The following is a 24,787-nucleotide window of genomic DNA, read 5'->3' as shown; positions in this document are numbered from 1 at the left end:
TTTTCAAAGTTAACCAGATGATGAACCACCGCTTCCTGTATCTGAATGAATCAATGGGTTCCTAGGAATTTATGAGGAAACAAAAGTGAAAGTTACAAATGCAAGTGCTCATTCATTATGGAGCAAGAACAAAATGAGCAAAATTTCATAACAAACCACTGTGCTAAATTTCTCGTTTATTTAGACTTGTGAACGCCGTTATTACCTATTTCATCATTAACAAAATCCTCCCATGACATAATGACTTTAAACCAATTACAGCAATCAGGGCCTGTGATAAATATGAAAATTACAGTAAATTTAATTTTCAAATGTGCCCAAATTAACTGATTCAATGTGTCTATTTCTCCATTGACAGACAAATTGGCTCTCTTTATATTATGTGAAAAACATTTTAGTTTTGCCTTTTTCCCCCCTAAAATGTAAATAGAATTCAGAGTTATTTGACACACTTCTTATCTTGGATGCTTTTAGATATCTATTTATACAGATGAGTCACACAACATCTTCAGTAATTACCAGAACGTACACACATACATTAAAATAAAAATGTTACCTTATGTTACAAATCAAGAGCACTAACATTTTCCCTGCTCACGTTTAAGCCATAAACGTGGACATAAGATGAAGAAACTGCCGACAGCGGTTGTCTGAGAACTGCAGCCACGGTAACTTGAACACAATGAGGGACAAAATCGAGCGTCAGGTTTCGTCTTGTGACTGTAAGTAAATTGGCTTGGCCTGTTTCCTCAGACGCTGCTGCGCTCGCAGTCTCCTGCCTTTCTGAGTCGCCAGTCCGAGCGGCGGCAGGTAGATCTGAGAGAGTTACAGGGAACAAAACTGCTGAACATAGTCTGTCAACAGGGAATGAACTCACGCAGAGAGACAGTAAACTGGTAGCACTTACGGCTCTGGGATATGGGTTCCTGTAATGCAAACCTGAAATATTTTAAAAATGGCACAAACATTACACAACAATATATCAGCAGGACTGAAGAGTTCTTTATGGTCCCCATTTCTGATCCTATTCTTTAAAATAAAACCTGAAACTACAGAAGTACAGTCCCACAGATCCTGACAGATCTTATAAGAGCAGACACAATGATCTGGTTTTAATTATGGACTCCAGTGGAATAGAGTCATATAGCATCAACAGTAATTCAGCAACAAATCTTACACACACAAACACAAACACGCACACACAAACACACACACACACACACAGTCTGCATAGACCATGTAGGACATATTTTGTCATAATTTTTAGCGAGGGTTACCAGAAAAATATTACAAATGGTGCTGTGTGACTTACACCTTTGCACTGTTTCATCACCCTGATTGAAGAGTAAAAGTATATGAATTAAGATGCATATGTGGAAACATTCCACGTACCCACCTATTTCTATCCTCGCTTCACATTCCTTTATACACTTCCATATTGATTCTGGATCTGTAAGCTGATAGAATGATCACAGAGGACAAGATTAATCTTAGAGAGAGCTCATTTTTATATATCTGTATTTGCTGTATGGCTGTTTCTACCTGCTGATTCTGCCTGAACAATGTGCGGGCCTCCTGAACTATGTATTTCCTCTCAGTCTCTGTATCTCCTGCAGCTCCAGTCTGTGCCTGCCAGGTCCTAGCGACGCGGAACAACCTTGAGTATAATGATAAAACCGCCCTGCGAGTCGAAGCCATCTTCAGCGCTACAAAAAATAAAAAATAAAAACTGGAGAAAGGTGCAGGATGGGCATTACAATTCTTGTTCTGGCTGATTCCTCATTAACATCAGCAAACCTCGAAAACCACTCTACTATGCTCAAATGCTTTTTTGTTTTTAAGACCACAAATATGCAAAGTGGTTTCCATGAAATCTCTTTATACACTGTATATTTACATAATTTAAAACTTTTAAAAATATCATGTCTTCTTTTCAGCTTCTTCAGTCCTAAATAACTGGTGGAAGTCTCTGATATCTCTGTACTGTGCTGGTTTACTGAAGTCTATTGTTAGTGGTCGCTGGTGGTCATTTCATTATCGTGAAAATAGTGTGTATCCTCCTGGTCATCATGTGCTGTTTGGTAATCACAAAACCAGCATATCAGGGATTCCCACCAGTTTGTTAGAACTGGAGAAGCCTCTCGAATGAGGCGAATAGTCTTCTAAAACAGCTGCCAATATAGCAAATATGTTTCGTTAACATTATGCTTTAGCGTTGGAACAACTACATCTGCTCTTTAAAAAATACATCCAATTTGACCTACTGTGCCGGTGCGACAGGTTTATTTTGCAACGAGCCTGCAGAAACACATTCGTCGCATGTTGATGACGTTTTCCGACACGGTCGCATGGAAGCAGGAACGACCAGGAAGTAACGTTTAAATGCACCTATCGTCTTTACACGCTTCTTAAAGTATGAAGTCAAAAGCATATTTAAATTTAAAGCCACAATAGCACGACTGACATTTAAAGAAGACAGCGTTTGTATTTTTTGTATAGAGGTGGTTTTGTCACATTTCACCTAAAATGTTTCAAGGGATGAAATATATGATCAGGTTATTGCTTAGGTCGTAAGATTCTTGGAGTTAGTTAGTATTTCGACGCAAACAACTTTGTTTTGCAGTTCGGGCTTATTGTAATGTTGCCGTGGCTGAGACGAAGATCAGCTGTTGGTTGCTTGTGAGCAGAGAGGAAGTGATGCAGGAAAATGCCCACAATGTAGCACGACTCAATGACTACAGGGGGAGGCACAAAGAAATTGGTTGCTATAGTCCGAGGAAGACTTTAAAGTCATTCCTCATAGCAAGTGAACTCCCAACTGCTTTCAGAAGTGCACACTTGTTGCAAGCTTTCCGATTATATTACCTGAAAGGGGACCCTGCACAGATGTTGACGTTAAAGTTTTTTTCCCCACCTGCTAGCTGCTAACTAGGTAGCTAACAGTCTGAGTTAACGCGACGAGTTTTCACAGTTCGTTTGTGCTCGTTTATCGCTGTCCAACTTACCACATAGTTGAATTATTTTGGCATTGCTGGCGTGATGCACATCCCATCACAACCCATAGAATTTTCAATAAAGGTAAGTTTTTTCCCGAATATAACTGTAGTATTTCTGTCTTAATAATCGACCTAGCTTAGCTGATAGCTAAGTTTTTGGTAACCGAGCTGATGCTAGCTAGCTATGGCGACGCCGTTAGGGCCAGATAATTTTAATGTAAATAGCTCTATAATAGCTGTGTGTGGGGATCGGTTTGAGTTTCAGAGGAAGAGCTTTTCGTATTAATGAACAGTTAAGTGCCGTGTTTATATGAGTAGGGAATGATCTCGTGTATGTGACAACCATGGATGTTTCTGTGCTCTTAAACTCAGTTTATCCTGACAGTTTTCGCCACTTCTTAGCGAGCAAAACAAACTGGTCGAAATTAACGTTTGTACCAGATGTTCTTAATTCCGTTGAACTTTATTGACAATGCACTCTGGCAAAACAGTGTTATTCATTTCCGCCGCCGAAACCTAAAACTACAATCTGACCGATGTCTGATGCAAATATTCAAACTCCCTTCGTTTATAAGACGAACTGGGTGGATATCTCGACGTGCACGACAAATGAAATGTGATGAATATCGGGGGGTTATATCGTTTGTATAGCAGGCATATCAGGGTGGAGGGACATTTGCCTCAACATGCCTCCGCAAGCATCCGTGCAGCCGGTCGGCATAGGCGCGTTGTTTATTGGTGGTCGCAGGGTAGAAAATGGTCTCAAACCGAATAAAAGTTGCTGTCTTTAGTTGTCTGAGGGGAAGTTGGGGGTCCAGATGCTGTGACTTTAATTTGAGAGGTTGGTGTCCACTAAAGTCACAGCATGTGCACATTTAACAGCGACTACAACGCGGTATCAGATCTGTGATGGACACAACTGTTGTTCCAGGTTGGTACAAAATGGCCCCATTTAGGTGGTCAGTCACATGATGCCGTGAAACCAACCTGCGGGTTTACCTGTGGCCAGCTCTCCCTCTCTGCTTATGGTGACTCCATAATGTGTCTTTTCAGCATTGCGACTGCGAAGGTCACAGCGATGGAGCAGAATAGAAGGACACTTTGATTTGTGGCCAGTGCCATCAGAAGGATTGTCTGTGAGTATCCCTGTCAAACACCTCGTGTATGGCCTCAAACTAATAATCATTAAGTGCCTTTGTCTGTATTAACCACTGTTGGTTGACTCAGTAGTGTTGGGGGGGGGGGGGGGGGGGGGGCTGTGTAAGACCTGAGCTTTAATTTAACTACACAGGTTCTAATGCAGTAACCCTGTGTGATATGCCGTTGTTTAGGGAATTAGAACTGTTTTGTCTCTCTTAGATCCTTTAAATTGTGTTTTGTGTGACAGGAGCAATTGTCTCAATGAGACGGTCCAGTTTGACAAGCCACTTAAGTTTTGATGTTAACGCAGCTACTCGGTTTTTAGAATTTTTAGACTAAAACGCTGTGTGTAGAACACTACACTTGCACCATAATGCCGAGTACGGGTTATTCTATGTGTAAATACTGTCCAGTGACACGAGAAAGCTCTATGGGTTGGGTGCGCCTGAAGAAGCTGGGAGGCGCCTGGTCCCACGCAGAAATAAGATCAGACAGCAAACATGACCATCAAAGAATCTGAGGGAATTTGACCCATCGATTAGGGATCTATACTACGTAATCTCTGCAACTCTTTGTTTCCCTGTACTCTATGTGCTCTATACCCTCCACTCCCTGTATCATCTAACCTCAACATTCAAGGTTCCTGCCCAACCTCAGAGTTGTGAATTAACCTCCAAATAGCCACGCACAGATTCATTAGCCAAACATCATTGTGCTCCTCTTTGCTCATTTGCATCTCAACTCAGGAGGCTGCACAGCGACCCAGGCAGCATCACAGTCCACTGAAGCACAAATGACAAACCCCATCTGCGTAGGAAACACGTTCACCTTGGACATTAATAAAGGGCCCATCAGACAGCTGCACACGGCTCTATGGCTGCACGCGTGTGCATCAAAACAAATATAAGACTGGAGACTTTTTAAACCATGGCTGATGAGGAGGCCCACGTTTGAGCTAAATGAAACCATCAGAACATTGTAATCTGTATGGAAACTACAAGATGTGAAATGGCCCTATTTAATTCTTAGTTTAAAAAAGATATTTCTTTTTCCTTTGAGACATCTATATTTAATTTATGTTCTGCTAAAAGGACGGTTATTGGGGCTATGAAAGGACTATAGGGATTATGAAGCACTTTTTCAAAAAGAAAAAAAAAGGATTTCTTGTGGAAAAGTGCTTCATGAATTTGCATCACTGAATCTGTCCTCATTCAGAGCTCGTGTAACTGTGGGCTGAATTACTTTAATACAACTAAACTGGGTTTTAATGATGATTTCTCTGTTTCGATGTGGAGTAAACAATGACAAAACGTAATGATTTAACTAAAAAATGGAATCAGTAGATATCTGTTATCAGGCATTTTCTTATTTTAAAAATTGTTCTTGGCTTAGAATTTCCTTACTATTATCTACCACCTAGACCAATGGTTCTTCGATCGGTTTCCCTCAAACAAACATTCTGATTACAACAAGAACAATTCAATGGCAGATGTGATGGTGACATTGATCATTTTTAAACTCTTCTCCCCCTCAGGCCTGAGGGTATGTTGAGACGTGCCGGCGGGGCAGAGCAGAGGCGTCTTGGTGGTTCAGAAGGGGACTAAAGGTGAGGAAAGGCAGATCAGGGACCAGGAAGGAAGACATGGGCCAGTGTGTCACCAAGTGTAAGAACCCGACGTCGTCCCTCGGCAGCAAAAGTGGAGACAAGGACGGCAGCTCCAAGTCTCAGCACAAGAAAAGCAGCGGGGGGCACAAAGAAGAGCCCAGCGTCCTGTGTAGCAAAGCCAGCAGCGAGTTGTTGAATGGCACCAAGGCCCAGGAAGTGCGAGTGGAAACCCCAGTCATCTCCGCGGTGATGGGGGACCCGCGGAAAGACGAGCACCTGGACAGAGACGGGCTGTCGATGCTGCGCATCAGCGAGCTGTTCCGCTGCTACAAGGACGAGCACGAAGATGCCATCTTGGAGGAAGGCATGGAGAGGTTCTGCAATGACCTGTGTGTGGACCCGGCAGAGTTCCGCGTCCTTGTCCTCGCCTGGAAGTTTCAAGCGGCGACCATGTGCAAGTTTACGAGGTAAACCGGTTTGTTGCTCTTATCGATGGGAGCAACAAATATCATCGCTGTATGTAAATGAGCTTTAAGACAAAATTCATAGACTTGGATTATTTTCAGTCCTATTTATTTATTTCTTGTTTCTGTGTGACAAAGGGATGGATTTTCCCTGCATTTAGATTATTTTTTCAATTTCCTGATAAATTTATTAGTGATTACTATGAGAATTTGAGTGATGAGATCAATCCAACCATTTTCAGTTTGAGTTCCAGCAAGATTTTTACCATTTTAAGTGTTGTTTCACATTTCTAAAGACCGAGAGAGTTCACTGTCTCCTATTTCACGGGAATTTAACACATGTATTTTGCTGATAAAACTGAGCTTTTGGCAGAAGAAACAAGCAAGGTTCCAGATACATAAATACTCCCATCATGAAACTAGATAGTGTGGACACTGTTTACAGAGACGTGCAGTTGAAGCTTCATGATTTAACTTCTGTTCGATGGCAGTGCTAATTGCTGCTTTCTGCCTGTTAATGAGATCAAATCGGTGACACGCTGTCACGTGATCATCACGGTCTGTGGCGGGACAGGCAATCAGCGCCACTATCAGGGAGCGTTTAGAAAAGAGAGAGTGATGGGGAGACCCAGCCTGTTTTTCACATTGATTGCTTAGATCAACACAATAATACCAGCCAAGCCTCAAAGCACAGCGTTTCACATCCAAAGAAAAGAAGGTTTCCAGCCGCTGTCAAACATGTTGCTGGAGTTTATCTGCTGGCTTAATCTCAGTGTCGGCTGGAGACAGAACAGGAGCGCAGGCTTGAATTCTCCACTTGGACAACAACAGCGCTGGAGTGTGTGTGAAACATGTCCGTTCAAAAAATGACCCGGATCACTGGATTTTTGGGGGCTGTTGACAGGGCTCAGCATTAGTTTTGGACTCCGCATGCTAAAAGGATCATCCTGGCGTTTGAAAACTCCACTTGTAACCAAAGAAGCGGCTCCCTGAGCCCCGTTTGTTGCAGCGTGCATATCTATCGTCGCTCTTGGAGCTCAGCTACACTCACATTCACAGGAAAACTGTTTTCCCCGTCAGGTTGGGGGGGGGATCCCTGTTTGCCATCCCGCCCGGGGTGTTGGAGATGAATAGGGGGCCTCGCCCACAAGACCACTTGTCACAGCTCCGCCCCCTCGGATTTTTAGCTCAGCACTTTTCCATCCAGGCTTTGGATAACGTCACAGACACTTTTCGCTGTCAGCTGAGCCCCGCTGAAGCTGCTCGTTGTACATGATTTCTATGAACTGTTGAAAGTGTGTCTGGAGTGATATTGATGTAGTTTGGCTCTTTTTCTCTGTGTCACCAGGAAGGAGTTTGTCGACGGCTGTAAAGCGATCCAGGCAGACAGCCTCGAGGGGATCTACTCGCGTTTCCCTTGCATGCTAGTGGACGCTCGTGGCGAGGAGAACTTCAAGGATTTGTACCGCTTCACCTTCCAGTTTGGCCTGGATGCGGAGGAAGGGCAGCGCTCGCTGCAGCGTGACATCGCCATTGCTCTGTGGCGTCTGGTTTTCACTCAGGATACACCCGCTATCTTAGAGCACTGGCTGGACTTCCTGGTGGAGAACCCCTCAGGTATTCGGGGCATCTCAAGGGACACGTGGAACATGTTCCTGAACTTCACCCAGACTATTGGGCCTGACCTGAGCAACTATAGCGAGGATGAGGCCTGGCCCAGCCTCTTTGACACCTTTGTGGAGTGGGAGTTGGAGCACCGGAAAAAAAAGGAGGAGCAGGCACAGATGGCAAAGGAGGAAGAGGGGAGGAGTACCGAGACAGAGTGTTCCACCACCACAGATAGGCTCGAAACAGAGGGAAGCCGAGGCTCACAGACGTGGGGGGGCCACTGACCAGGAAACAAAATATTTGTAAGGAAGGGGAGGATGTGACCTGCCTGTGAACTGTACACCTGTGAATCATTGAATGGATATTAGTATTACAATAACAGCTGTTCATTTCACTCTTTCTGTTAGGGTGGGATTCCTACTTTGTTTTTTGGTTTCTGAAAGGGCTCTAAGAATTATATTTTAAGCACTTCTATTTAAGTTATTGTTTTACATTGCTCTTCCCCTTGAGTGTTTTTAGTATTTGCATATGTGATTTATTATAACCTACTCCACCCACCATAACCCAGTGGCTATAGCTCAAACTTGGTTTAATCAAAGGAAAGCCATAGCATCTCCTTTACTGTCTCTCCTGGGTTGGCCCCCCCAATACTGCTGATGTCGGATACACGGAAATGACGGTTGGTGAAAAAGGGAAAATTGGATAACCTTACTGAAAAATAGTCCTTACCATCACAACATGAACTTCCAGGTCATCAACGTAATTTATTTGTATGCTTTTGATCTTGCAGTGCTGTGAGGAGTAATTGCACTTGTGTTGCCTCGGTTGCCGGGCAAACGGTGATGAATTCTGTCATAAAGCTAGTTTTGTTTTAACACGATTTTCAAAAGTCATATCTGTAAGAAATCCATTTTGGTTTCCACGGTAACACCCACCCTCTGTCCTGCATTGAGTGATTTGAGTGCCGCTAGTGCAGTGAGCTTTGCTTGTTTAAGCAAGGGGCTGTGCTCCCCCCTCGACCTCTAGCATGTACCACGCAGGCTGTAGCTATTAATGAGAAGCAGGTTAAGTGCGTTCAACACAATGATGCTGGCTCTCAAGACTTCTGACGACTCATTTTAGGCCATCTCTAACACAGAAAAGCATGTTGTTTTCTTCTTGTCCGGGGATGTGCAGAGTGCATTGACTGCTGCTGGTAATGGTTATAGTAGACTGCACAAGAAAGAATTGCTTGCTTCATTGCCACACTTGCAATGCTCTGCAGAGAGATTAATGTCGATCACAATGTTTTCATTTTAAACATTTTCTAATCCGTAGGTTGAACTTGAGTAGGATGCTTTGGGAAGAACGAGTGTTTGTGGCTAATCAGAAATATCGTGATGTGGATCCACTTTGGTAAGAGGGTGGACTTGGCCTGTTTGGTTTACAACTGCAATGGTTTTATTTCAACATCCCTTTGTCCCTTTTTATATAAAATGTATTGATTTATAATGAATAAAAACAGTGTTGAACTTTTGACTGCGAAGAGCGAAAGTCCTTGTTGCTATGGTTTGGTTTTTTAACGTTTGCAGCACAAGTGACAGCTTGACTCGGCGCTGCAGCTGCTGCAGGGGGCGTGGCTGGAAGGGGCGTGGCTGGAAGAATACGGCGCTTCCAATTGGTGAACTAGTAATGTGAAGTCCAGCTAGGTGAAGTGAGCCGTAATATTTGACTTGACTACTAAACCTGGACTTGAGACGAGATTTTAGATTACCTTTGTTACAAATATCTTTATTGATTGTTTTCTAGTTTAACAGTCAGTAAAAACAGGTTGGGTCGGTATTGAATGCAACCCCTATTAAACTGAAGAATTGTTGACTTTATTTTAAACATAAAGAGCCTTCGGCTTCATCCTTACGGTGAAAACTGAAAAGAATTAAGGCTCTGGGTTGGTTATGTGGTTTATTGTCTCTTTTCTAGATGGTTTCCCGTGGAAATGTTATCTTAAGCGCATGTGGATCGCTTAATTCAACGTCGGGAGCCAGCGCCACTCGCGTCAAAAAGACTGCTCGGATAACGTCGTCTCATCACTAAGGTAGACCGTCACCGTTAACAACCAACAGTGGTCACATGAAAAATAGGTGGAAATCCGTAATGTAACAGGGAATAAAACCAATAATTTTACTGGAACGGTAAGACTTGCCCCGGTGTTCCCTGGTATAACAGGAAACGGTGTACAAAAATATGAAAAGAAAAGGAAGTCGATGGCTTTTTATTGCAGATGCTAATGCTAGCCAGCCTTCTGTTTGTTGTTAGCATCCATGCTAGGTTGCTAATGATGTCTTTGCAAGACATCACTTTTATCAACCAACGATTTATCAACTGCAATGATAATAAAGAATAGCACAAAGCGTTTCTTCTCCGTGTAAGATTAAAACGCCACTAAAGTGCATGTGTCTTAATTTTTAATGCGTTTGCTTTAATATAGTAAATATTAAATGATCACATTTGTTAATCCCAATGACCTTAAATCGGCAGGTTAACGGAATGCATGTTTCATTATGAGCAAAGCTTCGTTCGGATAACATGCTGTCATATAGTTTGTGCCTCAGAAATGGGAGCTGATGTGCTGCATTTTTTCCTGCTGACTCGTCAAGCGACTGATGCGACATCTTAAAATGCATATCATTCCGCTTTTATGCAACAGTGGGGGTCTCTTGATGGGGATTTCGGCCGATTCTGCCCCAAATCTAGCAGCATGTGAATAACATCTGCAGCCACACGATGGATGACGAGGTTAGGACAGATTTCTTTTAACATTGTCGGGCAGACCGTATCTCTCCTTGATTTTTTTCCCTACTTCTTACATGAATTTTCACGGCATTAAACAAAACATTGCATGTGGTATTTTTCATTCAGCATAAGCTGTGTTCTTTGACACTAACAACTGCTCTTCCTTCTGTTCTTCATTTCAATTTCTTTGCTCCTCCCCTGACAGTGACAGATGCTGTAGCCATACTGATTTGTAGACCCTAAGTAAGGGATTTGTGATGCCTCTGTTCGTTTTGCATGATTAGATTTGTTAAAGACAACGGCATGAGTAGTAAATTGTCATGTTCACAAGACACATTTCATTCTCATCTGTCCTGTGCATCACCGTGAAATCCTGGTAATATTGTGTTATTGTAGTGTGTGGATGTGTTTTCTGCTTCCTCTTATCCCTGTAGTAATGCTGGGCAAGATACTTTGATGAATGATTCAGGGATCATTAATTAAAAGAAGCTGTAACCTTTTGCTAATGATTGCAGAAAATATTCTTAACAAGTATTACGTAAGTGAATATTTAATGATTATTAATCCTCCACGCTTTATAGCCAAATTAATGTTGAAAATCTTACAAAACAAAAGTTCTATGAAGGATTTCTATAATAATATTCCATCTGGATTCAAAAATGTGCATCATATTTGTAATGTTTGTCGCCATCGTGCCGTCCACCCACCCACTGCATGCATAGTATTGATGCATTCTAAATTCAACACTGGAAGATCAAATTGTTTTAGACCTGAACAGACCTGCAACTATTGGTGTGTGTTTTCATTTCTGCCTCACTGACTCTGTGTGTGTGTGTTCCTCAAGTGGAGCAAACCGTACCGAGGAGAGAAGAATGCCTCTTCTGTAGATGACCATTTAATTGAACTTCAAATCAAAAACAGGTGATACTCAAACACAGATTGCGTGGGAGGGGCTGATAGGATTCTACTATTATATACATATATTGTGAAATACTGTACTTTTTAGTGCTCAATGTCTGAATTGAAGAAGATTTGTGTAGAATATGCAGATGGAAGTACAGCATTTATGCATGTCTTAAATCTTTAAAAACAATTCTGTTGTAGACACTTGGTAAATGATGTTTTCAAAGCTAATAGTTGTAGCAGGCATTCAATAACTGTCTTCACTTTCAGGATCTTGAAGCGGCTTAAAAACAAAACCACCAAGGAGATAGAGTTGGAGAAGCTGGAGAAAGGTTTTTCTATTTATCTCAATGGGGCCAATGCTGAAACCAGTAGGAAGCAGCACAAGATCTCCAAACACAAGGTCGTCTCTTCCAAACCTGTGTGGAAGCCCATATGGCCAGCCGGTATGTTGCTGCTCCCGGTGCTGCATTAATAAGTCACAGACACTCCATATGAAAAAATAAACTCTTACATAACACCTCATAAGTTATTTACTTCTGTGATGTGAAAAGAAGAATTTGTTTCCAGTTCTGTTCTTTAAAGGCTCCTCCTCTCGCTGTATGGACGTGTCTGTCCGAGTGCATGGAGCACCATGTGATGGCCACCACTGCCCAGCTTGTAGTTTGCATAACGTGGTTCCACATCCAGCCTTGTTGATGCAATGACAGTGACAGTTGTAGCTGGCGGCCAGGATTTTGCCTTCTTTCATGTGCAGTGTGCCATCTGCATATGTGCATATCACTCATATCGCCGAGGAAACAGTCGGCTGCAAGCTGCTCATGTTTACGTCTGTTACTCATCCACAGATGCCTCTAGAAGTGCGCACCAGCTAACTGAAGATAGATGTAATCCAGAGCAGGACAACACCAAGAGGAGCCAAACTGCCCCAGGAAATGTTCACAGGAAAGAATGGGTGCAGGTAGAGGTATTTTTATGGGATAATAGTGCTTGTAAATCAGTATTTTTGGTGAATGTTAGGAATCAGGAAATATAGTATGTATTTTTTTTATGTTTTCAGAAACCTATCAGGATTCGGACAGAGGAAGGACCGAGTTTACTGATCTTCCCACAAAAGCCCCGTTCGGAAAGTAAAGACATGGAGGTAATGCATGATGGTTACTAACATCTGTGTGTGTGTGTGTGTGTGTATGAGTGTGTGTGTGGGTGGGTCTTTTTCTGGGTTGTGTCAGATGCAGCTGTCTGAACTATTTAGTATCTCTCCATCTCTTTGTTCATACAGAGTAGTCCTTGTAGTCCCTGTTCCCCTGGAGACACGACGAGCGTGTTGCACTCATTCAGCTCTGAAAGCCAAGCAGGTCAAACAAACCAAGACCACAGTGAGAAGGTGCTTCTTAACCTCGAGGAAGTAAAGGTGAATAGAAGAAGAGTTCCATATGCTGTGGATTTATGAGTCAGTGTTTCATGGATGCTGCTGGAGAGCTTTAACAGTCGTCACACACACAGCTGTGCATGGATGCGCATCTAACGCTGACTTTTATTAACAAGGTTCTGCGTCGGAGCCTGGAGGTTAGCATGCAGCGAGGTAGCCGTGACTCTGCGGGGGAGGAGTCAGACGAGGAGTCGATAGAGGAGCAGATTGAGAGGGATGAGAGCACAGAGAGTCTGGATGAGCTCGGGCTGCCTCTCTCCTCCTCCAAGTCCTCCTCCAGTTCTCGGCCCTGCTCCTCACAAAGCCATCTCGACTCGGCAGAACTCATCGTCCTGGATTTTGGGCCCTCAAGGAAAGGTCTGCTTCTGCGTTTATTTTCGCATCCACTGTATTTGACAGGTGAAGTTCTGGGCTGCTCCTTTCTGTCTCCACATTTCCCCATCATTCTGATTCTTTTATTTATCAATTCTTTTAACTTTCTTTCCAATTTATCTCTGTTTGTACCACGTGGGCTGGCCTTTGTACCTCGACTATGCGGCTTATTGTACATAACCACATTTACATTCATGAGTTGTAGACTTTGAATTCGCGACCTCATCAAAGTTGTTTTTGTCAGTCATTTTTTTACCGTTGCTATGGAAACTGTTCTGCCATCATTCACTGTAGTTGTGTCATGTGGTCTTCAGGACAGTCTGTCTTGTGCACTTGCTCTAATGGTCAGCATCTGGGGTGTAGGATTTATGAGAATGCATAATCTCATGGCTGCATTCATTATTTACATTTTTCGCTCTTTCCATGGATCGTTTTAGAACGCATGCCTGGACGCATTTTGTCTGCAAGGAGGAGAGAAACCTTTGACACCCAGGACCCAGAGGAGACGGCTTGCAGTGTGCGTGAGGCCATTCAAAGAGAAAATGACCTCATAAAAACTCACGAGCTCTTCAGCCGCAGCAAGGTTTGACTCCATCTCCAGCACGTCAGCGCACTTTAGACTGCTACTCATTCAGAAAATATGGTTTTTTTGATTCCCCCTTTGGCTTGGGAACGGTTTTGATTTGTTTGTATTCAGGACAGAGGACACCAGTCAGGAAATGGATCACTGAACCACAACAGTGATGAAAAGGATGAGAACAGGGTTGCGTTAGCCATGAACAGAATCACATACATGGGCTCCAGGTACGCTTACTGAATAAACATTCGTTAGTGGCCTTTCCCCCATATCAAAATACGCCACTTGTCTTTTGTCTCATCAGGGAACAACAGAAACTACTGAAAGCCTTGGAAAAACTTGACGCAGAACCCAGATACAGCATTACCCAAAGTGTTACCACAGACTATTGCAAGCAGTGGGTGAGTGATCCCAGTTGAGGTTATAGTTGACCATTAATGCTGCTGGCTGTGATATAGCTAAAAGAGCTCCGTATGATGTGTGTTCATATTGCAGAGAAAGCAGTCTGCAGCGGAGGTCACCACTGCCATATATGTTACCATGGAGATCCTGTCAAACTGGGGGAATGCTTTGCAGGTCGGTCTGACTGAGTTGCAGTTTTTCTGTCTGCGAAACAAGAAGCTGTACGTGTCCCCTCACGACCTGGACATCCGGAACGCTGACTATCCCGGGAATCTGGCGGCACTTGTTAATGGAAAGGCGAAGGTGAGTCACTCACTGCCCAGCTCATCCTCCCACCGGTTTCCAATGGTCTCTGTAACGCGTCTCATTTCCTTTTTATTTCGTAGTCCTCTTCTTTCAGCTTTTCGCTTCAGGGGTCACCACAGTGAATCTCCATCTCTTCTTTTCTCACCCCAGCGAACATCATGTCCTCTCCAGCGACCTCCACATATCTAGTCTCAGCTCTTCCTCTAGGTGTCCTACCTAGCTTTCATCCCCATGTCCACACCATCTCAGTTTAAACCTCCAAAACATCTAACATGTGCTTTGATGTGTTTATTATTTACTATAGAAAAGGTCCTTCTGGCCGCTCACACCTTTACAGCAGGAGTTTTGTAGCCTGATTTCTAGGCTATTTACACAAATACATATTTCCTGATTCCTTCTGTTGTCCTGTGTTGGCAGACCACCAAAGAGCATCACATGTGGACATGTCCTTTCCACCCTCCTGTCCAGCTCTACTTCATTGTCAGGAATACAGAGCGCTCCCCAGATTTTGGTTTATCTCATATCAAAATCTGGAACTACAACAGGAGCATTCATGTAAGCAAGAATCTATTTTTGTGCCAGTGCAGTTTATAATTAGACACTGTGGTTAGTCTCCTGAGTTTTTATCTATTTGTCGCTCTGGGGGTGGATCATAAATCCAGCAGAACTGTGTGATGTATTTAATGTGAAGTGATTGTTGTGGTTACGTCAGAGGGTGGAGCTTATAAGAGTCGTTGCCTTAGCCGCCAATCAGACAGTCCAAATGTAGAACAGTAAGAGATTAGCCCCAGAGGATTAGTGTGTGGGGAAGTGAGGGTTTCTTCTCAGCATCGCTCCTGTTCAGAGGCTACAAAGACCAAGTCTTACCTCTTCCATTATTGTTGCTGTTATTTCAAATCACTTCGTAAACCTGGAAGGTAAGATAACAGTGGGTGGGACACGTTCTTGTCTAAACTTGACTGTCAGGCGGGGCTTTAGAACTTTGCCGTCTGTAGGATTGAGCAGATTTGAGTTGGCTTTAGCATTTTCCTTCTGGCAGCCATGACCGGCCTATGGGAGGGTCACTTCTACTGTGTCTTCTGTTGTATGTTAATAACAAAGAAAGCAGTAGGACATTTATTATAGTGTTTCCCAAGAAATTTAATTTGTCCTTTTTGGAATTATAATTTTAAAGATACACTGCATGCATCGAATTATAGTGAAAGTAAAACTTCATTTAGAAAACAATAATTGAATGAATTGTTGCCTTTCAATCCGATATCTGTCCTTGCATCACTATAAAAAGAACTGAACTATATTGTTATGGTGCACAAGGTGTTCTGTTGAAGATGACATCATTTTAAATGAGCTCTTACTGTGGAACAGATTTGTATGCTCCTATAAAAATGAAGCTCTATTTCTTTTTCAGGATCTTGACGTTGGTGCTCGTCATATAAAACTGTATCTGAACAGCACACTGGTGTTCGAAGGCGAGCTGGGAAAAGGTTGTGGCAACCAGGTTTTTGACTACAGCACCACAATTGACCTGAAGGACTTCCAGCTGTTGGACTCTCTGTTTTCCAGCCCTGTGTCTTCCAGACACAACCTAGGAAGTGCTAGCTCTCAGTGCATCGAGACTAAGAATGGTGTAGATGTGGGCAGCCCCCACCTCTCAAACCTACAGTCGTTAGAGTCCACAGGCCAGACAATGATGGACATGGAAGAGAGATCGCGCACTTTGCTGCCTCCCATTATTTCTTCACCAGGAGCAGTTTCGTCCTCCACTCGTCGCTCCTCAATGCAAAGAAGCTCTTTTGACCTCATTGCTTCAGAGGAGCCGCTCTCTCTCAGGCAGCAGGTGGAGCAGTTTGCACCATTAGAGCAGACAGTCACTACCCAGCCATCCTCACGTGTGGCCCCCCAGTGGCTTCAGCCCTTGAACAGGGGAGTACCAGAGGGCTGCGAGGCCAGCAGGGAAAAGCCCCGATGGCTGGTGCCCCAGAATTCTGCTGAGCCCAAGTCTTCTTCCTCGTCCGCTTCGATGCTCCCAGACCTGCCTTGTAACCCAGGCAGAGTATGCAGGGGTGTGGAGAAGAGCGTGAATGGGGGCCCGTGGAAGGCTAACTCTTTGGATCTTGGCTGTGACCTGCTGGAGGACCTCAAAGGAGAACCTAAACCAGACAGGCCCATCAGCGGTCGCAGAAGCTCATTCCGTAACGCCGCGGTACCAAGCAGGCCGTCAGAGGAGCAACACCTCAGAACTGCTGCGCTGTCTAATGCAGGTAGGATAAACTGTCAACTTAAGACGCATTTACATGTTATTGCTTTATAACTGGAGGAATAAACCTGAGCTGAGACGTCAGATATACAGTGCAGTTAGTTAGTTTTCACATTTTGTTATGTGTGGTCTTATTTTAAAGAAGCACTTCCAGAACTATTCCACCTCTTTCCTCAGTACAGAGTTGAGGCCCTGATGGCAGCCTTCACTGCCTCCATTCCTCTTGACATGAACATGGCGTAATTGGCTGTGTCATTGATTGTTTTGTCTCTGTGTTTCCTCCAGAGGAGCCGCTGTCCTTGGTCCTCAACAGCAGACAGTGCTCGTCCATGGCCAAGCTGCACAGCCAGCAGGACGAGACCCTCAGGGAGTCCTGGGACTCGCTCAGCAAGTTCAACCAGTGCCAACGCGGGCGCATTTCCAACATGTCTCTCGACGGGGACATCTTTGATGAGTTCCTCCAGCGCCATGGTAGGGGTCCGCCCACGCTCCCGGCAAACTCATTAACCGCACCCAGGAGCCCCCATTCCCCTTTAACTGCTCAGGGGGCGCAGTGTGAAGGTCCTGAGGATGATTCATCCATGGAGCGGGATGATGATTTTGAGATCCCAGTGCTTCCTCAGGGACAGAGACTGATTATCAACATCCTGTCCACCTGGGGGGACCGCCACTATGTCGGCCTCAACGGTCTGGAGGTGTTCAGCTCCAGCGGGGAGCCCATACTGCCCACCCACATCCACGCCGACCCACCAGATATCAACATCCTCCCCGCGTACGGCAAGGATCCACGCGTGGTCACAAATTTGATCGACGGGGTCAACTGCACCCAGGACGACATGCATCTGTGGTTAGCGCCTTTCACCCCGGGCTGCAACCACACTATCTTTGTGGATTTTGGGGCCCCCTACCAAGTGGCAATGATCCGCGTTTGGAACTACAACAAGTCACGCATTCATTCTTTCCGAGGGGTGAAGGAGGTGGAGATGGTGCTGGACGGAAGATGCATCTTCAGGGGGGAGATCGCCAAGGCTGCTGGGACCCTGTCAGGAGGTAGGTGAATAAATCACTCACAACAACTCACTACTCTCTGTTTGTGTGTCCGTTTTAAATTTGCCCCCCTCCCCCGCTTTTGCTCTGCTGCCACTCAGGGATGGACCAGTTTGGTGACACTATCTTATTTACGACCGACGACGATATACTGGAGGCCATGTCTGGTTATGATGAAACCTTCCTCAGTGAAGGTGAAGGTCCTGAGGGCCTGGTTCACGAGGAGGAGTTTCAGAGACCACGGACGGCTGATGGAGAAGGAGAGGAGAGACCTTTCACACAAGCTGGTTTTAGAGAGGAAGACCTCGCAGTAAGCACAGAAAGATGCCAAAATTCTACATTTCCTCCAAATTTGCTGTGTCGGCACACTTAACACCGCATGTGTTTATGTCCTCTCTCAGCTGAAACTCCATCTCAACCCTACTGTGAGCAGGTCTGAGGACCACATCGAGCTAGTTCCAGGAATGTACGCTGGGAAGAGTGAGTGAACGGTTCCACTCGCAGGTTCAGTCTTTCTTCCGCCTGTCTGGCTCTCACACTGTCGCCCTGTCTCCAGGCCTCAGAATAGAGCTGATGTCAACGTGGGGGGACTTTCATTACATGGGCCTCACAGGATTGGAGGTGGTAGGGAAGGATGGAGAAGGTTTACCTTTAGACATCAGTATGATGGCCGCCTCCCCCAGAGACCTGAATGACCTCCCTGAGTATGGGGACGATCTGCGCACGCTTGATAAGTATGACCAGCATAGTACACTTTTCTTAGTTCATTGGTGACCAATCAATCACCAACTTGGATGACTGGAGTTGGATTTTTCTGTTTTTAATTTGCATTTTGTGTCCTTTACTCAGGCTCATAGATGGCTACAACATCACCACTGAAGACCATCACATGTGGCTTATCCCCTTCTCCTTTGGAGAGCCCCACACATTGAACATAATCTTCAGCAGGACCCAGGTTATCGCTGGACTCCGGATATGGAACTACAACAAGAGTCCTGAGGACTCTTATAGAGGGGTGAGGCTGTCACTGAGCCAGCAGCGCATCGGTGTGGTGGTGCTGATATTTAATATTTCCCCATGAAGCACAAGTTCCTTCATCTTTGTTCCAGGTGAAGAGTATTCATGTTTTCATCGATGATGCCGCCATCTCCCCACCAGAGGGGTTCCTGATCAGGAAAGGACCGGGTAACTGTCACTTTGACTTTGCCCAGGAGATCCTCTTCATAGACTTTCTGCTGACACCTCCTGTCAACAGGAGCACAGAGGATTATCACAAGTAGGGGACCAGGAAGGATTCAGCCCGCTCTCCTGAAATGGGCATTTGTTTCTAATGTTGTGGTTTCGATTTCAGAGGAAGCTCCGTGAGACACGAGCAGCCGAGCATGGACTACGAAGCTCCCATCATGCCTTGTGGGTGTATCCTCTGATAAATGTGTGAATGGACACGGTGTCTAACAGTTATTGACTACAGTCGTGATCCACCTTGACCTTCACCCGCCAGTCATATTTCAGCTGCAGCTGTTAACAACCTGGGGAGATCCATACTACATCGGTCTCAACGGCCTTGAATTTTACGACCAGAAGCACGAGAAGATCAGTCTGAGTGAAAACAGTATCCTTTATTAGAAAAGATCGCTCCTTTTTGGGTTAGGTCAGGCCAAATAGAGATGCTATGTCATGCTAACAGAAGTTCACGGCGGAATAAGTTGTGAGTTATTTTCACTGTTGGATATTAAAGGGTATGAACGTCCTCAGCATGGTGACCTCCAGACATAGCGGCGTTTCCAGACAGCGTGAACGTGCTGGACAACGTGAGCGGCGACGTGAGAACTCCAGATAAATTAATAGATGGAGTCAACAGCACTCATGATGGGAGGCATATGTGGCTGGCCCCGGTTCTGCCTGGACTGGTAAACGCTTCAACGGTCCATTTGAACGCTCCAAAGAGCTTTCGTGTACGGTGCTGATCTGTAAATAATTGTGTCTAGGTCAACCACGTCTATGTCATTTTCGATCAGCCGATGACCGTGTCCATGATCAAGCTGTGGAATTATTCAAAGACTCCACAGCGAGGAGTAAAGGAATTTGGCGTAAGCATGTCTGTTGGCTGTGGGAAACACAACAGCTTTCCAATTTGTTCCCCTCCGCTGACATTCTCTGTCTCATTAGCTGCTGGTAGATGACCTCCTGGTGTATAACGGCATTTTGGACTGTGTGAGCTACGTTCCACGTGGCATTCTTCCCACGTGCGAGCCGGTGGTGCCCTACCACACTATCCTGTTCACAGACGATGCCTACATCGCCCACAGAGAGAGGAACACGGTTATCAGGTACCTGCAGTTTTACATAGGTGTCGGCTTGTTTGCAATGATTAAAATCACGCATGATTGAACCAAGAAGGTCAGAATGAAGATCTCCACAAAAGAAAATGGTGAGTAGTTTTAAGCAGACGTGTACTCTTCTTTGCTTCAGCCCCCGTGGCAGAAGACACCGCCAGTGAGTAACAACGCCCCAATAGCACCTCCCTGTGGTCAATCCCTGTATGGACGGCTGCTGTCGTGCCTTCAGATTCCTCCCCTGTCGTTGCCACACCCTTCTTACCACACGCTTGACTTGTGATCCTTCTGTCCTTCCTCTTTACTTTGATCCCTCCCTCATTACTTCTTTGTTCCAGGACCTGTTCGGTTTGTTTTGTTAGTCAGCCCCAGATTTATGTCTCCCCTTTCTGCCCTGAGTTCAGCAGGCACGAAGGTTATGGTTTATGGTTTATGGTTTGTCACAGGCCGTTTTTGTGCTCTTGTGTTTCAGTAACTACATTGATGAGGATCAAGATGTAAAGATGACTGATGAGAATCAAATAGTCCATCACAACAAGAAGAAGCAGCAGACGGCTGACCCAGGCGAGTGCGGGCAACTTCCACAAATGTCATAGTCATCGGAAATTGCACTGCTCGTGAACTAAAAGCTTGTTTACTCTGCCTCGCTGTAGCTCTCCGACCGAAAACGTGCATGACAGATGGAGGGAAACACCGAAAACAGAGGTACTGATGAAGGGGCGAGGAAGAGGAGGACTGAAACCTAAGCTTTGGCCCTTTTTTTGCCTGCGACACCTTTAAATAAAACCCAAAGAATTCAACCAGCCATGGTCCTGACCGAAGGGGTCAGGGCTCACACACACACACAAACACATGAATACACGCACACACACTCAGACGCGTGTACCTACCAACACAGGGTGGCAACTAATTATATAATCAATTGATTGGTTGCACATTTTTTCCCAATAACCCCTGTATTATATTTATCACTTCATTCAAACGATATTACTGTTGCCTAAATATTCCACGAGAAAGTAAAAACTAAATAATATCAGTACAATAATGAAAGGACCACAGCCAGCACTTTGATTAATGATTATTATTGATTGTATTGATTGTTGTCGCAGCCCTAGTCTCTCTCTCTCTCTCTCTCTCTCTCTCTCTCTCTCTCTCGCTCTCTCTCTCTCTCTCTCTCTCTTCTCTCTCTCTCTCTCTCTCTCTCTCTCCTCTCTCTCTCTCTCTCTCTCCTCTCTCTCTCTCTTCTCTCTCTCTCTCTCTCCTCTCTCTCTCTCTCTCTCTCTCTCTCTCTCTCACCCCCACACGTATGTCCAACCAGTCCACATTGTTCCATCTGCCCCTTTCCCCTGCCCTGAGGACTTGCCCCCACCACAGCCTCCTCACCCTGTTGTGTCTGCTCAAAATGGCAGGATAAACCCATGAGGCTGCTTCTTTTCCAGCCTTGTCACCGTGCCTGATATGAACTCTTCCCCTGCGGCTGCTAATCGCCACCTATGTGCTGCACATTTAAACGCTGCTTGTGGTTTTTCACTATTTCATAAAAGCTCCCAAGGCCACACGAGACCGTTCAGAGGATGTGGGGAAACATGAGTAACCTGAGCGTTCCAGCCTTCCCACCGGTGAAGCCACCTTTGTAAAGCTATGCAGGCAATTCTTCTAGCAACGGCGTCTCTTTGAGCTGATGCATATTACAGCCCATGGTGTCACTTTTGGTGGTTTTCAGCGTGAAAATAGTTTGGTGGTCTGATTTTTGTGAATTTCAGCCTGAAAACTGAAGCTTCAGCACCTTTTCTTTTAATGTATATTTGGCTTTGTAAAGTTCGGGCAGTATGTGTGAAGCTTTTTTTCTTCTGTTCGAACATCACTACAATCCAAGTGACCTTCTATCGAAGCTGCAGTCCGAGGAAGATTCTTTCGAAAGCAGGTTTTTTTGTTTTTTTTCAAAGTAGATTTAGCTTTTTTGTTGGAAATATTAACAGATTTGCAGATTTATATAATGAGCAACCTCTAATATGCAAGAACTGTAACCCTAAACCTCAAAATTAAGGGATTTTATTCAAACTATAGTTTCACTGCAGTGTGTAGTTGCTGGTGTGGTTCTCTTCAGTCAGTATTTACTAACTTGTTGCTTCATCATTGGCTGCTGTTATCATGGCTGCTGTTATCTTTAAATGTTAGAAACTTTTTGGACTAATCACTGCATCATTGAGCCTGAATATAATCATAATACACTCTGTACCAAATGGGAGTAAATATATATGAAATGCATTTTTGTATTTAATGTCAGTGTGTGCAACTGGTGTAGGGTGGCTATTGTATGTGTGACATTTGGTGGATTCAAATATTTATTTTTTTACTCTCAAGTATACATGTAAATTTGATGTAGCTGTATTTGAAGGAATAAAGTTTTAAACAAATTCTAAGTTGACTATTATTTGTAGACAGAAGAGACGCCAGCAGGGATAACTTAAATACATCCTGAGACACTTTACTGCAGAACTAGCTGTACATTTCAGAACATTTGGAAGGAATGAGCATTCAGTTAGAGTCCACGGAGGACAAACCATCAGCAGTGGGAGGTGACCCGCCACGCTGACATTACTGATTATATATTTGCAGATGAACAGCCTTGCAGGAGGTTAGATTTTGCCTGGAAAGGTCCCCTCTTCTCTCTGCTCATCCCATTTCTGAATCTAAAGAAACGAGCAAAACAACAAAAATGGTGAATTCACACAACAGGGTTGTTTTCCTGGGGTGGAATCTTTTAAAATGACTAATATGTTTGTGTCTAACATTCATGTTGACTTTGAGGATGGAACATTATCGCTTGTTTGACCCCAGCTGAACAAACTCCGAGCTGTGTCTCGTCTCAGATACATTAAAAAAGTAAAAAACAGTTACCCAGGACATGGGGCAGAGCGATTTGTAGACCCGTTTGTACCAGTCACACGGGGCTGTGTCTATTCCTTTGGCATCCAGAGCCTTCTGGCAGCGATGATAGTCTGTGTGAGGAACGACAAAAGCAATTGAAAGTGTCAAGAATTCAGGTCCAGCCCAGGGTTCAAGGGTCGACAGACCTCCACAGGGTTTGGAGAGGGCAATAGCTCCAAGAGCCACGCGCAAACAGCAGTGCAACAGTCTTTCAATATTTCGTAGAACAAACATTCTGGCTTGTTTAGTGGAGAAGTAATGCTTTGGTTTCATTTCTGAAGCTGAGAAATGTGTGGAAAGTTCTTTGACCTTGACCAGCAGTCTTACCCAGATAATTGGACCAGCAGTTCCTGGTCTGGTTCTGGTTGGGGAATCTGGCGTCAAAGGGGGCAGTGCGATAATTCTCAAGTTTGTCTTTAATGTCTTCAGCCATGTTTCCAGCTCTGCAGTAACAGCAGTATGAAACGATTAAAAAAAGATGGAAAAACAATTGGTTTATTTTACTGAGCTAAAAAAAGCGCACGGACGCGCAAGACTGTGCGGGAGCTTCATGCGTCACCTGACGGGGGGATTTCTAGGAACATATCACACATTCCCCTCTTACACCGTATTTTACTGTCAAACGCGTGTTTTTATACGGAAGAATGTTAATGAAGAGCAGTGACTAAAATGCGGAAGATCAACCTCGACGTGTTATTGACGACCGGCTTATCATCGCAACGTTCACCAGGCCTGAACAAGCATTTCCTGATAAAATAACGCAATATAAATACCTAACTAATATTTTAAAAAGCGTTTTTAAATTAACATGACATTACTGCACACTATACCGACAAAAGATCTATATCGCCCTCAAATATTTTCGTTTTTAGAAGACGCCACAGGGCCTAAAAAAACCATCCTCATGCACACTTTTAACTCAAATGTGGATTAATGGAATAATCAAACACATGCCGTTACCGTTACCTTGTGTGTTAGCTGCTGCCTCGGCCTCTAAGTGACTTTTATACCGGACGGTGGAAGTGTCTCCTTCCACTGATAAACGCCGTGCGCCTCTACGCTGCGCGCGCGCGTCGCCCCGGATACGTCCGTGCACGCAGCCGTGCAGTTCGATCCGACCGGTATGGCGGCGGCAGGTCACATTGAGATATCACACATGTGCTTTCAACTTTCTGTTTGGCACAAGAGCGCAGAGCGATCGCTCCGGAGTGATGAGGGCGCCAGAGGCACGTTCCGGCGTTCTGCTGCCCATAGACGATCTTTGGCGCGCAGCTGTGGGATATACAGCTGTGCGCTTCACGCGGAAGTATTCTGCTTTCGTGAATCATTAATTGGCGTTTGAACTTCAGACTGGCGGGGCCTGGTTTGATTGTGAAGGTGGGGAACATCAGGAATTCTGTCAGGGGACGCGCCGCGTGGATCGGGTCCGACATGTGTGGCAGGAAAAGCGAAAGCGATGCGCGGCGGCGCTCAAATGCCGACAATGAAAGGAAGAATTTCTCCACATTCACGTAAAAAAGACTGGCGTCAACGTGGATAACCATGCTGTTACACTGTCATTACCCCCGCAACACCGGGTTAAACAAGGTCTTCTGCCCTATGTTGCGATGAGCAACGTCAATCCCACATGGTTATTCA

At 44.7% G+C, this 24,787-nt stretch overlaps 4 protein-coding genes across 7 annotated transcripts; 2 read left to right on the top strand and 2 right to left on the bottom strand.

The window, feature by feature from the left end:
• Positions 1-439: 439 nt before the first annotated feature.
• lyrm1 (LYR motif containing 1) lies at positions 440-2,386 on the bottom strand. 2 transcript variants are annotated; one of them, XM_057034766.1, is made up of 5 exons: positions 2,265-2,386; positions 1,543-1,706; positions 1,397-1,457; positions 908-939; positions 440-816 (listed from the first exon to the last, which is right to left on the bottom strand). In XM_057034766.1, exons 2-5 carry the CDS (start codon positions 1,696-1,698, stop codon positions 703-705), a joined length of 363 nt encoding a protein of 120 aa, XP_056890746.1. In that variant the 5' UTR covers positions 1,699-1,706; positions 2,265-2,386; the 3' UTR covers positions 440-702. The 2 variants fall into 2 exon arrangements, with proteins under 2 accessions (XP_056890746.1, XP_056890738.1); XM_057034758.1 differs by having other exon boundaries at positions 1,543-1,729; positions 2,265-2,366.
• Positions 2,387-2,724: 338 nt separating this feature from the next.
• dcun1d3 (defective in cullin neddylation 1 domain containing 3) lies at positions 2,725-9,339 on the top strand. 2 transcript variants are annotated; one of them, XM_057034736.1, is made up of 4 exons: positions 2,728-3,078; positions 4,050-4,132; positions 5,671-6,209; positions 7,555-9,339. In XM_057034736.1, exons 3-4 carry the CDS (start codon positions 5,779-5,781, stop codon positions 8,096-8,098), a joined length of 975 nt encoding a protein of 324 aa, XP_056890716.1. In that variant the 5' UTR covers positions 2,728-3,078; positions 4,050-4,132; positions 5,671-5,778; the 3' UTR covers positions 8,099-9,339. The 2 variants fall into 2 exon arrangements, with proteins under 2 accessions (XP_056890725.1, XP_056890716.1); XM_057034745.1 differs by lacking the exon at positions 4,050-4,132 and having other exon boundaries at positions 2,725-3,078.
• A 492-nt stretch (positions 9,340-9,831) lies between these two features.
• Positions 9,832-21,400, top strand: LOC130526791 (katanin-interacting protein). Of its 2 annotated transcripts, XM_057034713.1 has the most exons (29): positions 9,832-9,985; positions 10,501-10,589; positions 11,021-11,124; positions 11,431-11,507; positions 11,760-11,935; positions 12,338-12,456; positions 12,550-12,633; positions 12,772-12,903; positions 13,038-13,320; positions 13,731-13,876; positions 13,991-14,097; positions 14,175-14,271; positions 14,366-14,575; positions 14,996-15,133; positions 15,987-16,839; positions 17,121-17,885; positions 17,984-18,192; positions 18,284-18,362; positions 18,439-18,616; positions 18,732-18,897; positions 18,992-19,158; positions 19,234-19,298; positions 19,384-19,494; positions 19,653-19,792; positions 19,871-19,972; positions 20,052-20,212; positions 20,355-20,378; positions 20,691-20,782; positions 20,872-21,400. In XM_057034713.1, exons 3-29 carry the CDS (start codon positions 11,047-11,049, stop codon positions 20,928-20,930), a joined length of 4,818 nt encoding a protein of 1,605 aa, XP_056890693.1. In that variant the 5' UTR covers positions 9,832-9,985; positions 10,501-10,589; positions 11,021-11,046; the 3' UTR covers positions 20,931-21,400. The 2 variants fall into 2 exon arrangements, with proteins under 2 accessions (XP_056890693.1, XP_056890701.1); XM_057034721.1 differs by lacking the exon at positions 20,355-20,378.
• A 1,283-nt stretch (positions 21,401-22,683) lies between these two features.
• On the bottom strand, positions 22,684-24,417 carry LOC130521261 (cytochrome c oxidase subunit 6B1). Its single transcript, XM_057024895.1, has 4 exons — positions 24,116-24,417; positions 23,477-23,592; positions 23,120-23,220; positions 22,684-22,911 (listed from the first exon to the last, which is right to left on the bottom strand). Exons 2-4 carry the CDS (start codon positions 23,580-23,582, stop codon positions 22,858-22,860), a joined length of 261 nt encoding a protein of 86 aa, XP_056880875.1. The 5' UTR covers positions 23,583-23,592; positions 24,116-24,417; the 3' UTR covers positions 22,684-22,857.
• Positions 24,418-24,787: the final 370 nt, after the last annotated feature.

Source organism: Takifugu flavidus, chromosome 1 (assembly GCF_003711565.1).
Source record: "Takifugu flavidus isolate HTHZ2018 chromosome 1, ASM371156v2, whole genome shotgun sequence".
NCBI classification, from domain to species: domain Eukaryota; kingdom Metazoa; phylum Chordata; class Actinopteri; order Tetraodontiformes; family Tetraodontidae; genus Takifugu; species Takifugu flavidus.
Note: the sequence above shows the minus strand (reverse complement) of the source record. Positions and strands in the feature narration are given on the sequence as shown.